The sequence below is a fragment of the Halichoerus grypus genome, chromosome 8, assembly GCF_964656455.1.
Source record: "Halichoerus grypus chromosome 8, mHalGry1.hap1.1, whole genome shotgun sequence".
Taxonomy (NCBI): domain Eukaryota; kingdom Metazoa; phylum Chordata; class Mammalia; order Carnivora; family Phocidae; genus Halichoerus; species Halichoerus grypus.
This window is the reverse complement of record NC_135719.1, coordinates 53,309,683-53,325,750: the sequence shown is the minus strand read 5'-3', so window position 1 is coordinate 53,325,750 and position 16,068 is coordinate 53,309,683. Positions and strand designations below refer to the sequence as shown.

The window sequence follows — 16,068 nt, the reverse complement described above, 5'->3', positions numbered from 1 at the left end:
GCAGAAGAAAGATTTGGTTTTCCATTCTTGCTAAACTGAAAACCAAACTCAGAAGTTGAATGAGAAATCAATTTCATTTTAAAAGAATTTATAACAGTAGGTACTTATTTTGAGTTTATAAAATGTTTCATTGAAGCAAATTTCAAAAAGAACTCTTAAAAACAGCAACCACCTGGCTAAATGAAGTTATTACAGTTGCTTCCAGATGTGTCTTTCTTCTTGTGGACCAGGTTAAGACAGAGAAATATTCATGATCATCTATTTTTTATTAGAACCAAGTCATTTTCCTACCCTTCAGCTAATGAGCTTCCTCTGCTTGATTTGGGATGAGCTAAGCCTTGGAGAGTTTATTGTGTGGCAACTACTTCACTCAGGGAATTGTTTCATGAACTTAAAATCACCCATAAGGTCCTCTCAAAATGAGAATTCAGAAATAGTTCTCTAGGAAAGAGGTTTTGATCTAGGAATTGATTCAGAGCTATTGGGGGAAATACTGTTGCCAACAGTAGTTTGTTCAAACCAGGCTTTTCAGCAATAAATGTATTTCAAGTGGGGAGGGAATTATCATTACTCCTGAAAACCAGCATAATGCTCCGGCCCAGGCTATCCTGTTTCAGAGGAGAATGGCTAACATGTTCAAAATTTTCCACTCAGAAGATGATATTTTGTGAAGTATATTTCATAGTGTTCTGTATTACATGGTCTCTGCATTAAAAACAAACAAACCAAAATAAACCGGGAACTAACTGTTCAGCTGAATGCTGGTCTTTTATGGGGAGCCTCTAACTCTCCCACAGAAGGAGGGAGAGAGGCTGATGACTGAAGAGGTCAAGCAAGATAAGCAATTATTTAGATTCGTCTTTAGAATACAGTATGTATTTTATTGGAGGGATAAAGAAAGAATGGTAGAAAAGGTGGATGTGAGATTTGTTAGGAGGTTACTATCATAATTTTGGGCGAGGCTAATCTTAAAATTAGTTTTTGTTCTCTAAGCGCAGAACAATAAATAGTTGAAGCAACTTCTCCCCCACAAAGAGGAAATCATCCTGGAATTAAAAATGTTGTTTGAGAAGCCCATCAAGTGGATAAGCAATAAATGGATTGCTGAGACATGACTATATTTTACTGGAGACAATAGTCCCCCTCCTGAGGAGAAAAAAAAAACAAACAAACAAACCCAGAGGCAAAGTCAATGTATTAAGGCTAGAGATAAATGACATTAGAAAATTAAAAAAGGACTTTTCTCCAGCTCACAGCTAGTGATACAGTGAAATTACAGAGTGCCTGTTAATTTAGCAGTAGGCTTCTGCCAATATTGAGAGTCTAGGCTTGCCTTAAGAAAAGTTGAGGATCCATCAGTATGATTCTTCTGGGATCCAGGCGTGTTCTCTTGACAAAAATTCCCTGCTTCCTCCCATGTTCCTGAAATCCCCTAGGCAAGAATGTTTTTATTCTTGTCTCTGGCGACTTATATGATATTAACGGTCTCTTTTAGACCATGGCTTTGAACAGTACTGGGCCCCAAGTCCAGTTTCTTGTTCGAAAGGGAGAGTGAATGTGCTGAGCTGCATCTCAGCACATCAGCAGTTACCTTCCCCAGCACATGGTCTTTTCACAGACCTGTCATGAGAAGCCGAGGCCTGCTCTGCATTGGTCCATTTGATCCAAGGGCACATTAGAAGTGGAAGTCTAATCTTGGGAGGCTAGACTGATCTTGCCTCATGAGACAAAGCTTAGTAGTAACAGTACCAACCAAGACACACTGTGGTCAGGTCTTACTATGATTATTGCTTTTGCTTTTCCCCAAGAGGTTATTAACCTGACATCTGTTTTCCTTTCTAATTCTCCCATGAGATCATTATATACAGAATGGTAAGAAATCCCTCTTATGCTCCAGTTATAGTTCCCTCTTGAAGCTGGGCAAGTTAATCCATGATGGAGAGGTGAGTGTAAACCATTGTTTTTATCAGAAGGAGCTTAGGCATGGGTTTGGCCAAAGGCCTGGAGGTGATGGGATTTCATAACTTGAACTCCATTATTTTCATTAATTTCCAATTTCCTGAGATACTGGAATGTGGTGAATATTTATAATTATATAGAACTTGACAGTCTACAAATATTTCACATGCATAATCTCATTCTTCCTCTTCTGAGGCAGTTGGAAATAAAAGCAGGATTAGGGACTGTCACAGGAAGCAACTTCTGGGATCAGTTCAAATATTTATTTTCCCGAGTGCAAGAGACACTTAGGTATTGTAGTATGCATGTGGAGGAAAATGCCAATGCAGTTGTCTTTATTCTGACTTCAGGATATTTTATAATTTGGATGTCCTTGACATTACTTTCAAAATAATTTATGATGAGGTGTTCTGCATCATGAAAACAGTGTGATACTTAGCTGATTTAAAATTTATTAGTTTACGCCTATATAATCTATTCAAGAGGTGGTTGGGCTGGGGTAGGGCAAAGACAGCTCAGGTAAAGTCAGATTTTTTACAGTGTTTGGCATCATTTCTGACATTCCATTTTAATGATTTCCAAAGCAAAGATAACAAAGTATGGTATGCATTCAGGATTTCTCTCCTCCCATATATCAGGGCAGATACCACTAATCAGTCATGGCATCCTTCTTTGAGACAGCAAGCAGCCTGAGAATCCTCAGTTCTGCATTTCTGGTGGCTATGACCAATCAATAGATATTATCTCACAAGTTAAAACTTCTTTCTTTGACTTCTCTGATCCAAAAGGTAGCTCGATCCTTCTATACATTTCTCCCTCAGCAAATGGATTATTTTTGAAAAAGTACTGTACTACGGACCAGTACTTCCCAAACTTTAGTATGCAAACCAGTCAGGGATCTTACAAAAATGCAGATTCTGATTTAGTAGGTCTGGGAAGGTGTCCAGAATTCTGCATTTCTTTCTTTCTTTCTTTCTTTTCTTTCTTTCTTCTTTCTTTCTTCCTTTTTCTTTCTTTTTCTTTCTTTCTTTCTTATTTATTATTTATTTATTTATTTATTTATTTATTTATTTGACAGAGAGACAGCGAGAGAGGGAAGAGAAGCAGGGGGAGTGGGAGAGGGAGAAGCAGGCCTCCCGCCGAGCCGATGAGGGGCTCGATCCCAGGACCCTGGGATCATGACCTGAGCCAAAGGCAGATGCCCAACGACTGAGCCACCCAGGTGCCCCAAGAACTCTGCATTTCTAATAAGGTCAAGGTTGTAGGTAATGTTGGTGCTACTGATCTGTGGACCACACTTTGAGTAGTAGGGTTCTACTAGCCCATTTTCTGGAGACAAAACGTGAGCTAGAAAACTATGTACAAGGCAACAACCAAGAAAAAAGAATAAAAACAAGGCAAGTGTTCCATTAGAAGCTGAAGTTTTATTATAGGATAATAGTACATAAAGCACATCTAAAATTGATGTGTTCAATGCACTTTTAATAAAGGTAATGTAATATTAAAGGTACAGTTTCTAAGTACAATATAACAACATTCATATTAGAATGAAAATCGGAGTATTTAAAAGACAACATTAAATCTCTCTTTTTTTACAGCTTGTATTTACAAAATGAATCAAAATATTTTTTTTTTAAATTGAGGACTCAATAAAATAACAAACAAATGGAAATAAGCAGACTACTGTTAGAGTGAATTGAAAAGAAAACCCAATGTAAGTGAAAAGTTGGATGATCCTCTAATAAAGATCATTAGCAAAGTTTTAGTACAATACTATTTTTAGGATTCCCATAAATGGCTTGCATTTTTAGTGTGGCAGAAAAGGAGTTTTTACATACTGTACACAAAACAGACAGCATATATTTATAGGTACAGTATTACTGTTTCCAAACTTGCATGTATATTTACAGAAGGCTGAGTTCGTTACTCACAGAGTTTTGTGAAATTTGTGTGCTTAATCTTCAAGACCTACACACAATTAGAATCAGCATTTCATGTGGTCTTTTTAAATGTGGCTTTAATACTTGATTGTAGAAGAAATTGTTAACCATAAGGCTTGACATACTTTATAAATTTACCAAAAAAAAAAAAAATCCCAGGAAAAAATTTTAATTTGGGCACACTTGTCATTTAACAATTATCAAATGCTGACATGTGCTGGCCATTGTGTAGACACAAAGAGATACAATCTCTACTCTCAGGAAGTTTAGGATACTAAATGGTGCTTAAAGAACAAAAATAAAAACAATAGGTTTCAATCTCTAAGTGAAGCAATAAGGAATGACGTGATTTGTAGTAAAAGAGATTTCTCCCTAAACTGTAGCCAATTCACTTCAAAAGGTTAACTATTAGCATTCGCTCTCATTAACCACATGATTGCATTTATAACTAAGGTAACAGCAACTCTTCCATAAAAATGGAAAATGTCTAGAATTGTGGGTAAATATGCAGTGCATGGAAGCCAATAACCATGGCTTGAGAATTTATCACCTTCAATTACAAAAAGTGCAGTAAACAGAAACATTTGCTCTATATTTATAAATTGCTCAAAAATCTTTGCTAAAGATCTTACAAATTCAGTAATATTACAGAACAATTCTAATCAATATTTAATAAGGTTAACTACATCCTTAGTTAGATATTTGATATACTTTGATTTTTAACAATGCCAATAGGTCTTGGGAGAAGAGGTGAAAGAGTTTAAGCTCATTATTAAATGACTTTTAAAACGAAGGTCTTTCACTCAGTTCATGGAACTGGGTTGAGGTCATATTGAAACAGAACGTCCCTTGTCAAATTTGCTTTCTGCCATGATAGCGGATGTCTCCATGCTTCTCATGGCTCAGGTAGGAGGGGAAAGGTTTATTCTGCCATCAAGCCACCAAGGATATTTTATAGAAATGCCTATTATCTATAATAGGAGCTAAGTACACAACTCTGTCAGGTGCCAATAATATAATTCCTTAGTAAGAAAAAAGAAATATTACTCCATTAAACTAGAGTGTTTCTTTAGATCTCGAAGGCCTGGCAAATTATTTTTCAGCTCAGGAGATACGGTATAAAGCCAAGTAGCAAACATAAAGTAAATGCTAAGTTTTCATATATCCATATTTATAAACAAATTCACCCTATAGATGTCAAATATCCATACTAAGGAAGTAATTTTATCCTAATTAAATACACTCTAGAATAATTTATATAATGATATTATGTATTTAAAGAGAAAAGCATGTCCCAAATCCAGCACTCTGATACAGCTGCTAGTTGGGAACAGGTAGATATATATTTATGTATATATATATACAAATATAGAGTTATACTCAGTGAAATTAACAAGACCCAAAGGTGGTATTGTCTAGGAATAAAAGGGACTTTTTTTTGTTCACAAAAGTAACTTATCTAGCACCACACATCAGAAAAACACAAAAATAGCACACTCTAGTTCTAAACAGCTATGTCTAAAATAGATTATATAGTAAAACCAGTATTATACAGCATATTGTGGATTTGATAAACAGATAAATATTTGCACTGAGTAGGCTGTTTATAATATAACATTTTCTTATCTATACAGAATGAAAGCCCAAAAGTTAACTGTATAGAGATGTGCAGAACAACATTAAATATTATGACTTAAAAGCAGGGACAAAGGTAAATTTGAAAGAAGAGTAAGAGAGAAAATGTGTACAGGCCATTACAAGTTCTTAAGTTAATAGTAAATAAGGAATCAATTGCTCAAGTTGAAGAAAGCAGTAAACAAGAGATTGCATTTACATGCAGATGTCTAAGATTTGTATTTTTTTAAGTCTATGCACAAAAGTCATTTGTTTTATTGCTTGACATTCAGTTATGGCTAGATTATTTAACCTATTTTTTTTTTTTTTGTACTTTGGAAACAAGAATATTGTTAAAGGTGCCATAAAAATGGACAACATTGAAAACGGTTTGCAAATAAACCACCTAACACTGCAGTTCTTTATACATATTAAAAGCCTTGTCTGGGGTTTGTCATATGTTAAATATATTTAAACTGGGAAAATATGTTGTAGCTTGAAGCCTCCCATTGGCCCAAACATCCAATACAAAAACACATCTCCACAAAAGGAGCAGGAAGACAATACAGGTACATTTAAAGAAGCAGCCAGCTAATGTCCTAATGTTTAAAAATTTACCACTGTTTTATATGAGATTTCAAACCACTGTGGATAAGAGAATTTTGGATTCAGGAAGATGTGTACAGTACATACGGATTTTTTTTGTGTGAAATCATATTCACTATATTGCTCGAGAATTATCTGCATTTACATATGCAATCTGTTCAATAATAACCAAGTTCCTAGAAATAGTTTTCATCCACATTAAAGTAATAATGAGTGAGAAAGGAAACACACGGGACACTGGAGAGAATTTATTTGCTCTTAGAGAACAACATAATGGTGTGTGCAGTGTGTCAAAGCTAATAGCAAGCTTTCATTAGTTCTCAGAAGGAAAAAAGTAAAAGAAAATGTGGCAGACACACTAAATGTAAACAGCAAACACGGATTCTATAGGCATCTATTTAAAATATTCATATTCACTTTCCTAACATGCTTTCCTCCATGTTATATTGCATTGCTGAAAAAAACATTGTTTATTTGTTTTGAATATTCTGTCATTCATTTATAAATAAGTAAATGACTGAATGTATTTATTGCTCTAAGATCTGAGGGTCTGGTTAAACATGGAGATCCCTCCATCTATATTTCCTTGGTATAAAGCCAGGCTTCTGGATTACTTTAAAAATTATTCTGAGAGCCTGACAAAACTGATCTTCCTTACACAAACAAGCAACTAACCCAGAAGTGAAACCGATCGCTTTGTAAAGACATTGTTGTCAGCCTTCTCATATCTTAAGAATAAACAATAATAGGAAGGCCTCTTTAATAATACTAGTGTTTAGGGATAGAATGAAGACTTGTATCATAGACTATTAGCAATAGGTCAAGATTTACTGTTGCGATTATATTTCTGTTAATCTGATCCATAGTATAAAGTTGTTTTTATAGGGTTCTGTTGTAGCATATCTTTATAAGATGTGGCAATCACGTGCTACAGTATGTGAAAATGTCAATAACCTGTTTGTGTGTGTGTATATGAATACATATGAATATATGTATATATATATGAATACATGTATATATATAGGTGGAGAGAGAAAGAGAGATTTCTGCATTTTCCATAGTCTTTATTATCAAAAACAACAAGGTCAAAGTTTCTTTTTCATCTAAACAACATGGAAAGTTTTCCCAAATTATACTCTGCTATGGTAGTAAGAATATATGTAAAAGCTTCTTCTGAATGTGTATTCCAGGTATGGAAGAAAAGCCAACAATTATACTGAGGTTCACTGACCTTATGAAAATACATGGAAACATGAGAACGAAGCTATATTGCAAAAATGTCAAATGTAACCCTAAAAGCCGGCTTGTGGCGCTGTTACATAGGTGGGTTTTGTTTGTCTTTAAACATTAGCTCTTGTATTAATTCAACAGACAAAAACTGTAAGTGTAGAAGTAAAAGAACTGTGTTCCATAAAGGGATTTTTTGGTTTGCTTCTAGAGAACACAATGAAGATAAGTTATTTGCTGGCATTTGAAAAAAATGTGTTCAAACTTTCACCTCTTTTACTGCACTGATAGGCAGGGATCTTGTCTCATTACTGGTTTAAACAATTTTTTGCATACCATGTAGAATTGGAAAGTTTCTAATATATAATGCTATGAATATATTTAGCATGAATATTTTAATTATTAGAAGTAAATGGAGTAGGTAGGACTGCATTTGAAGTGATGCTCTCTGTTGGTATACTGCCTGTTGATTTATCTCGCGAACATATTGGCATAACTTTATACTGCTTTGGAAGTTATTCAACATTTTTAACCACACGGGACTGAAGAACACATACGTTTTTGAACTCAACAAAATGAGACGATAGTGAAGAGTTTACACACACACACACACACACACACAGGCAATTCTATACAGTTCACTTGTGCCTTGAGGGATAGTATCATTATCACTATTATTAATAATAAAAAACACAATTTGTCCCAGTAGTACTGGCCACCCTGTTTGAAGAGTTTTAGAAGATCCCTGAGCACATTGTTTCTGACTCTTAACCCCAACTCCAAAGTGATAGGGCTTCTATTGTTGATATCAAGATGGATTGTCATTCACAGTAAGTCAATCATAAGGTGCTTATTTACCCTTTTTTTTCACCAATCAGCACAAAGAACTGTCAGAAAATAACTTTTTATTATTATTATTATTATCTTAAAATAATAGCACTGGAAGGACACATGATTTAAACAATCAATGTTTGAAAACAGTGGCTTTAGGATTATTATCTGGCTGCCCCTCAACAATAACAAGTGATTCAATCGACATTCCTTAGCCAAAAACAAAAGGCAAAAAACAAAAACAAAAAAACAAAAAAACAAAAAACCAACCAAAAAACCAAAACTGTACAAATATGTATTTTTTTCCCTGAGGGATCAAGGTACACCCGCAAGTGCTCTATGTACATATTGCACTAGAGAGGAATGAAGAACATGTGCAAAAAAGCAACAATGAGAGAAGCTTACATCCTACTTAAACCTTTTCATTAAAGATTCTACTAGGTTGTTTTGCATTTTGGAATGTCGGAACACAAACAGCTATTCCTTAGTCTAAAACTAAAAACACATATTTCTACTATGGCACATTCAATGAAATAAAAAGTTTTCCAAAGACAGATAGACAAATTCCATCAAGAAAATAATACAAAGTTTGTTTGTTTGTATTTTTTTTTTTAGAAAATTACATTACTTTCTTTCTTTGTTTCACATTACAAAATCTTTTTTTTTTCTTTACACAAATCACATTTTATTGCAGGAATATTTCAAGTGCCATCAAATATTTATAGAAGGGTTAAAAAAATAGAAGTCTCTCTAAAGTGGTCCAGACAAGGCTTTGTATAGAATAAATCTTTTTTTCCCCCATCTTCTAGTTTTGATTTAAGTATTTTGAATACATTTTCTTTTCCATTGACACTTAGTAGCCTAGAAGCGGTCCGACACACGCACATCATACACACGAAAACCACACACACACACACGCGCGCGCGTGCACGCACACACACACACGCTCCCTCCTCACCTGGCCCTCAGCCCACCCCCATATGCTCACAGAGATCTGGGTATCCACACTCTATAAAGAACAACCAAACTTAGAAGCAGTGTCTTAAGTTATATTTTCCTTAAGTTAGGAAGGGTGAATTAGGATGCTGAAGACTTTTTAAAAAATCCATAGCTTTAACGCAAATTAGGATGCTGAACACTTAAAAAAAAATCCATAGCTTTAACACAATTTGCAAACTGTCCAAAAAAGCACTTTCATCTGCACTTTTGTTTTCATTGTGACCAAGGCCAGGTTCTTCAGAATATGCCACCATCTGACACCACTGTAACCAAAGGTATTCAGGCTTCGTACAAAAAGCCTTATGTACCCTCTATGAAAAAACTATATAAAAGGGATCATAGCAGCTGGGATAACAATGATGTGATTCCATCTTTAAAAGACTACTGGATATTTAAGTTTAGGAAACTTTAATTATAAGAACTCTTAAACAATCATTATTCTGTATCACCAAGTAGTTTGTGTCATCACACAGGTGTTTCTATAAGAAGAAAATAAAAACGCAAAGGTTTTCACATCCTTTTCTATAGGTCAATTTTTTAAACTGAATTTATTGTTTAACTTCAGATCCCAACTTTGATCCAAATAATGGTTGTTCCCTCTGTTCACTGAGCATGCCTCCCCTGCTCTGTCCCTACACTGGCAACGTATTTTGCTCTTAAAGTCCTCACCTTGCTTTTCTTTCAGAAAGACCTGGTAGCAGCATCATGTCAATGTATGTTGGTTTATTTTAAAAGCAATGTCACCATGTCGTGACGACTACTGAGATCAAGCATCTTTTTTTTTTTTTTTTTTTTTTTTTGCATTTGGTACATGCAAAATCCTTTCTGGGAAAAGGAATTTCTTTTAAGCTCAACATTATGCTCTCTCTCACCCTTAGAGAAGTTCAATTAACTCTTATCACTTCACAAATGGACACTGGAATTCGGTTTAGTTGCTCTTTAATGCGCTAGCACCTGAGGCTGGTCATATTCAGAAAGCTTTGGTTAAAAAGAAGTTAATATACTCTAATAAAACCATCCCCAAATTTAGTGACTCAGAATGACAAAAAACAAAAAACAAGAATCAAACCAAAATAAAAACACACCATTTCCCCCCTCCCCAGGAGAAACAATAGGAAAAAAAAAATGGACAAATAAATAACTGAACTAAGCTTGGTACTCTTTTCAGAGTATAAATACTATTGATCTTTAAAGGAACTATGCTTATTTAAATTAAAAAATTTGATTTAACCCTTCTTGCCCAAATATAAATACTATATGCTGATAGTTAACCTCTCTATATAAACACTCACATAAAGTTTAATATACTTGTAAGAAATTTAAGTAAATATTACTCTCGTCTTCTATTTATGGTTAAACCCTTACTATATTTTTGAAAAAAAAATTAAGATGTTATTTAGGCTTCATACACACTTCTGTGTGAAAAATTCCTTCCTCTTTTCCAAATCCCCCAGGAAACAAGTCAGAGAATCAGTTGGAGTTAAAGCCAGAGTAAAGGGCTCTGGGAAGCCCGTGCTGTGATCCACGTGACATCAGGAGCCACAATTCCTAGGGAAGATTCAGGAGGACCCTGGTGGTAGAGACACTTTCTCTGCCATAAAGGCTGCCTAGAAACTCCCACCTTTATGCTATGGGAAGATGTTCCCTTTTCTGTATAAACATGGTCTCTCATGTCAGACCAGAAGTTTGAATCCCACCCCGACTGACTAAAATCATCTTCTAATGCCTACGTTTCCAAAGGGCACTTATTTTTAAAATATGTGCACGTGTATATCAGACTCTTCATTCTCCCTTCCCCCGCTGGGAATTATTAAAATAAAAAAACCCTCCAAAACATGAAATTAAACAAAAACATTCAATATTTCTCACCTGAACACAAAAGCCAAACAATCTTCTAAATATTTAATAAAATAAATTACAGTCCACAGTTTTCTAGTGAAGACAAATACAAGAGTAAATGTTTGCGGCTAGCATCAACTTCACTTTGAATGCTTAAAATATTTAATATTTAAATAAGAGAAACTGGTTCAGTGTTACATACCTCCCTCGCCCTTCTATCCATTGTCTGTGAAATATGGAGCGCAATATTCTAGAATTATAGCATCTAGAGGCAGCTCGTCTAGAGCTAGTTCACTCTGAGATATACTCTTAGGGTTCCTAGATTATACCAAGAACATAACCGTTCACAAAGTAAATGCTTCATGTCCTCACACGGGCAGTGTGTGTTTGCTCCAGATATAATCTTTGGGTCCTTCTTATAATAAAAGCTGAATTCCAATAAATATTTGGGTTACTGATTTGTTCTCAAAGCATAAGAATTCCAAGTGGAGACTGAGTCCATATAAGTACTGAATTGTGTGAAATGAGCCTCCCCTCCCTCCCCTGCCTCCATGAGGTGGCATTTAAAAAAGCTTTTTTTAAAAAAATAATGTGCATGATGGTATAAGTCCATAGCACCAATCGATCATTCAACTTTGTATGAAGCATAAACACATCTATCCTTAAGCTTACCAAGAAGCAAAGTATAATTTAGGGAGAGTTCCATTTCTAATTGCGAATGAAGTGTAAAAAAAAAAAAAAAAATAATAATAATCCACATCGTGATTTCTAGATATGACCAGCCAGTCTTTTCAAAGTCATTTGTAAACAGCAGCATAAATACCTCCTGACGTTCCTTCCAAGCCTTCTCAGTTAAACTTGTGTTTCTGGTGCACATGCGACACGACAGTGAACACGCTAGCATTTCATTTAAAGAAAAAGGTGCAAAATGAAAGTGCCTTATCAATTCAACAGGAAAAGCTACACCAGTAACTACATTTTATATTAATTAAAACAATATATAAACAATATCTCTTTTAGCTATATATAGTCTTCATGCCCATTTACCCTGTAATATATTATAATGCTATTGTTGCTAGTGCTATGGACCCTTTTCATACCATCCTGCTGACTGGCAATAATCGGTGGAAAAACATAAAGACTTCCTTCATGAAACAAAGAGCAAGTTGTGCAAAGTCAGGCCGCCACCTCCGCTTTGCACACCAGGTACCGATTATTGCAGGGCTCTCTGTTGGTACCAACAGATTGGTGACTCTGCAGAAAGTCTGTGGGCAGTGAGCTACAAAGAAAAGGAAATCCTCCGACTTTAGTACCCTCCTTCAGTTGTAAACAGAGGTCAATGATCAAGAAGTTGAGACAGAAAAAGGGTCCATATCTGTAGGCATAATGGAAATCATATGCATGAGAAAAACAAGTTCAACTTTTATTTGTTTTCATTGTTTCCCCTCCTTTGCCTGACCCCGATCACCAAAAGATGTGCAGTGTGTTGGCGCTCCAGGTCTGTGCAGGGCCATATAAAGTGTCTCGGTTAATTTTGTTGTGGTTGTTTTTCATGTTTTGTACTTCAGACATTCTAGAAGTGCTTAGGTGATACATTTACCCATCAATTTGCATTGCTGGCTCAAATTCTGAAGTGAACAACTCCTTGTATAATGGAGGAAAATGAAGTCGCACAATGTCTGGGTATATTGCTTTAAATGCCATTAGCTTTTCTGTATGTCGTCCACATAAGGCTCTTAATGTAGACACCTTGCATATTAACTGTAAGTGGAAGAAAGGACACGTTGTGAGAGGAGAACAGACATAAGCATCAAAAATCAGGGAATCTGGATGATCTTTACAATGTTGTTTACAAAGGTGAAACACACTCAAAGCTGCTTACGTGTTCTGCCCAGAAGGAGGATTGGTAAAAACAAATTTTAGGCATATCATGGAATACCAGGTATACATTAAATACAAATTTGAAGACAAATAATACAATAATCTGAAAAGATGTTCATGAGCAAACGTGGCAGAGGTGAGATAAGAACCCAAGCGTCTCACCTCCTTCTCCTATTCCAACATGCTTTCTGCTCTCCCATCCCCAACCCTGCCCTCCACCGCTGTGGAGGAAGAAGACATCTGGTGACAAAGAGGACAAGGAAGCAGTCATGGGCAGGTGAGGTCACTGCAACTGCAGATAAGCACGTCCCCTACATATTTTATGCAGAACCATGACTAGCCAACTCCAATGACAACGAGTTTCTTCTTGGAAAGACCTTGGCCTGGACAAACCAATTCTGGGTCTGAGTAAAAGGCTCAGAAGAAAGAATAGTCAGAAGGCCTGGATGGAAGTCTCAGCATTGACCATTTACCAGTTGAAGACAGTAACAGCCTGAAACAATGCTTTTTAAACTCCAAAACACTGTACAAACGATGTATTACTTCAGCCAAAATAATCCTAAGAAACATGTTTGACGGATCTTGTCCATGTGCTAGGTGCTCTCCAAAATGAAAGAACCTAATTGTATCCTTGCATTGGGGCAAGAAGATGGAGAAGAAGGTAAGGGTCTGGAGAGTTCTTTTGTTTTCCATTCCTGCCTCAATCTCTCATTGAACAGGTGCAAAATAAAAACAAAGCAGCAATTAACCCCCAACTTCCCCTCTCTGACCTAATCTAGCTATCAGAAGAAAAGAAAAGAAAGCAGGAAGAGAAACCCAAACCTCTCAAATCCATCTTCTTGAACAACAAAACACATAAAATAGTCTAAGAAAGAATAAGGCTGATTTTTCAAAGACCAAATACATACCACTAGTGCTAGCACTGAAGAAAATTAGCATATTTTAAATTGACATCCTAATTAGATTTTTATTGCAAAAGGTAATAATTAGCAAAAATGAAGCCTTATGCTTTGAATACGGGGCAGTAATGGGAAATGGATGAAGAAAATACAAAAGTCACTTTCTGTTGATTACTAATGAATGTAATGGAAATAGAACTAATATTAGAATATGTGATTATCCTGCTTGTTTTAGTCCTTCATAACTTCCTCCTTCTAAATTTGAAGATTCTTTCTCTAATTTATATCAATGCAGAACATTAACTCTGCTTTATGCACAACTTAGATGGAATAGGAGGAGGATTTCCAGAATGTATTCACGCTTAAAAAAAAATTTCTACCATTGCCCTATTATTGCAGGACACTTCACAACCAATAATAGTAAGTAGAACTTAACCTGAATTTTGGCCCAACCAAGTTTTTTGAAATGGAGATACTTCTTTTTTTTCAGTAGCCTATTGCTTATGGATACCTCTGGGGGCTGGTAAGATGACCTCTAAGGGTGGCTGGCAGCAAGACCTGTGGCAAGGGGTAGTTCAGGCCATGTCAACTGGACACCTTTCCCTCTTACCTTTGTTAGTATTCCATCTTCTCGGTGATTCTTCTGCAGGACATGTTGAAGAGCTAGCTGAATTTTCTGTTGCAGTTTTTCAATTTTTACCTTTTCCTGCAGCCACGAGCGATCTAAACATGAAAAATGATACTTCTTAGTATTTCTCCTACGTGGTATCGGGACACCCCAATTCCTCCAGACTCTTAGACACAGATTATTATGCCGCAATGCAAAATTAGAGAACAAGAGGCCAGTTTTACTCCTTGTTCAAGATTTGCTCCTAAAGCAGTGAAAAACTGATCTACGATAGAGTGGTAAAGCTTTCCATTTTTACTGATACTTAAAGAAGGGGAGAGTCCTCTCCTTCCAAAAGGATAGACATTTAAATCTAAAGCCATACACAAGGGCAAATGAAACCACCATGGACGCTCAAATCTTTCTAATAAATATATTTCTGGATGAAATACTCATAGCAATCCTGCTAGCCTTTCTGGCAAATATGAAAATTGCCTTATAATGCAAGGCAACTAAAATTGTCAAGAGCATTCCAAATGACTTAAGGGTTGTGAATTTGGTCTTTATGTGTAAGAATGCCAAACAGAAGACAGTAAATTTGCAAAACAGATTATCCCCAGGGGGCAGTACTAGTTGAAAACATAGATTAAATTCAGATAAACTTGTGGATGACATCCAAATGAATCTTAAGAAAAAGTAGGATGTCTTAAAAACCATGTTCTTTTGGAGATTTGTGTTAAGAAGGGCAACCCTACTCTCCCAGAGCATTTCTCATGATATCAAGAGGTTAATTGTGGACTGGGTTTTACTCAACTTTCATTTTTTAAGATTGTATCAGAATGGCATGAGATCTTCTTAAACGGGTACATGTATGTGTTGGGGGTTGAGGGAGGCTTGCTGTTTGATAAAACTTAAAATTAGATTCAATAAGGGTGACACTCTCTCTTGGTAGGCACCTGAATATTCTATAGCCATTACAACTTATGTACCTTGTAGGAATTCTTTACCTGGACAATTTTTAAAGCATTTCATTGTTATTTGGTTATCTTACCTGCTGACATTAGTACAAATGCAGAAAATAATGCAATTTCATCTTCAGTCAGGTGCATAGAACATAAACTCTTTCCAAATTCAAATACAAAGCTAATAAAATCTTCACAACCTGCCAAAGTTAAAGACAGTTTAAGATTTTGGTTATTATCCTTGGAGAAAAATATGGAATAAGGTGAAGAGGGATCTAGTAGTTGAAGATCCAAGGAGATAGGAATAACATTTCTACAGTTTAACAGTTTGAAATCTTAAAAGAAAAATCTGTTTAGCCATCATCACTATCACCACCATCCTCACTATTCAAAATAATGAGAGTGAACTTTTGTTGCAAGGTTAGCATGCTATTAGGTACCTCTCTAAGAGGTTCCTTTGGGTACCTTATTGCTTCACAACAACTCTATGAGGGAGGGATTATTAATTAATTATTCCCATTTTAGAGGTGAGTAAACAGATTTGGAGAGAAAAATTACTTAAGTTCAGACAGGTAGGAAGAAACCACCTGAAATTCAAAGCAAGGCTGCCTGACTTCAGGACCCACAATCTTAAACAACAGACTCAAACATCTACAATCTAACTGAGATGTTACATTCACTGATCTTTTTGTTTTCTACTCTAT

The 16,068-nt window shown here is 35.7% G+C and overlaps 1 protein-coding gene across 2 annotated transcripts in view; it reads right to left on the bottom strand.

The window, feature by feature from the left end:
* Nucleotides 1-3,363: 3,363 nt before the first annotated feature.
* Nucleotides 3,364-16,068, bottom strand: part of RORA (RAR related orphan receptor A) — a 703,983-nt gene continuing 691,278 nt past the window's right edge. For both annotated transcript variants that reach the window (XM_078079267.1, XM_078079268.1), the window contains 3 exons: nt 15,454-15,564; nt 14,406-14,518; nt 3,364-12,776 (listed from right to left, as the gene is read on the bottom strand). In XM_078079267.1, coding sequence (XP_077935393.1) covers nt 12,612-12,776; nt 14,406-14,518; nt 15,454-15,564 — 389 coding nt within the window. In that variant the 3' untranslated portion in view covers nt 3,364-12,611. The remainder of the gene's footprint in view (nt 12,777-14,405; nt 14,519-15,453; nt 15,565-16,068) is intronic.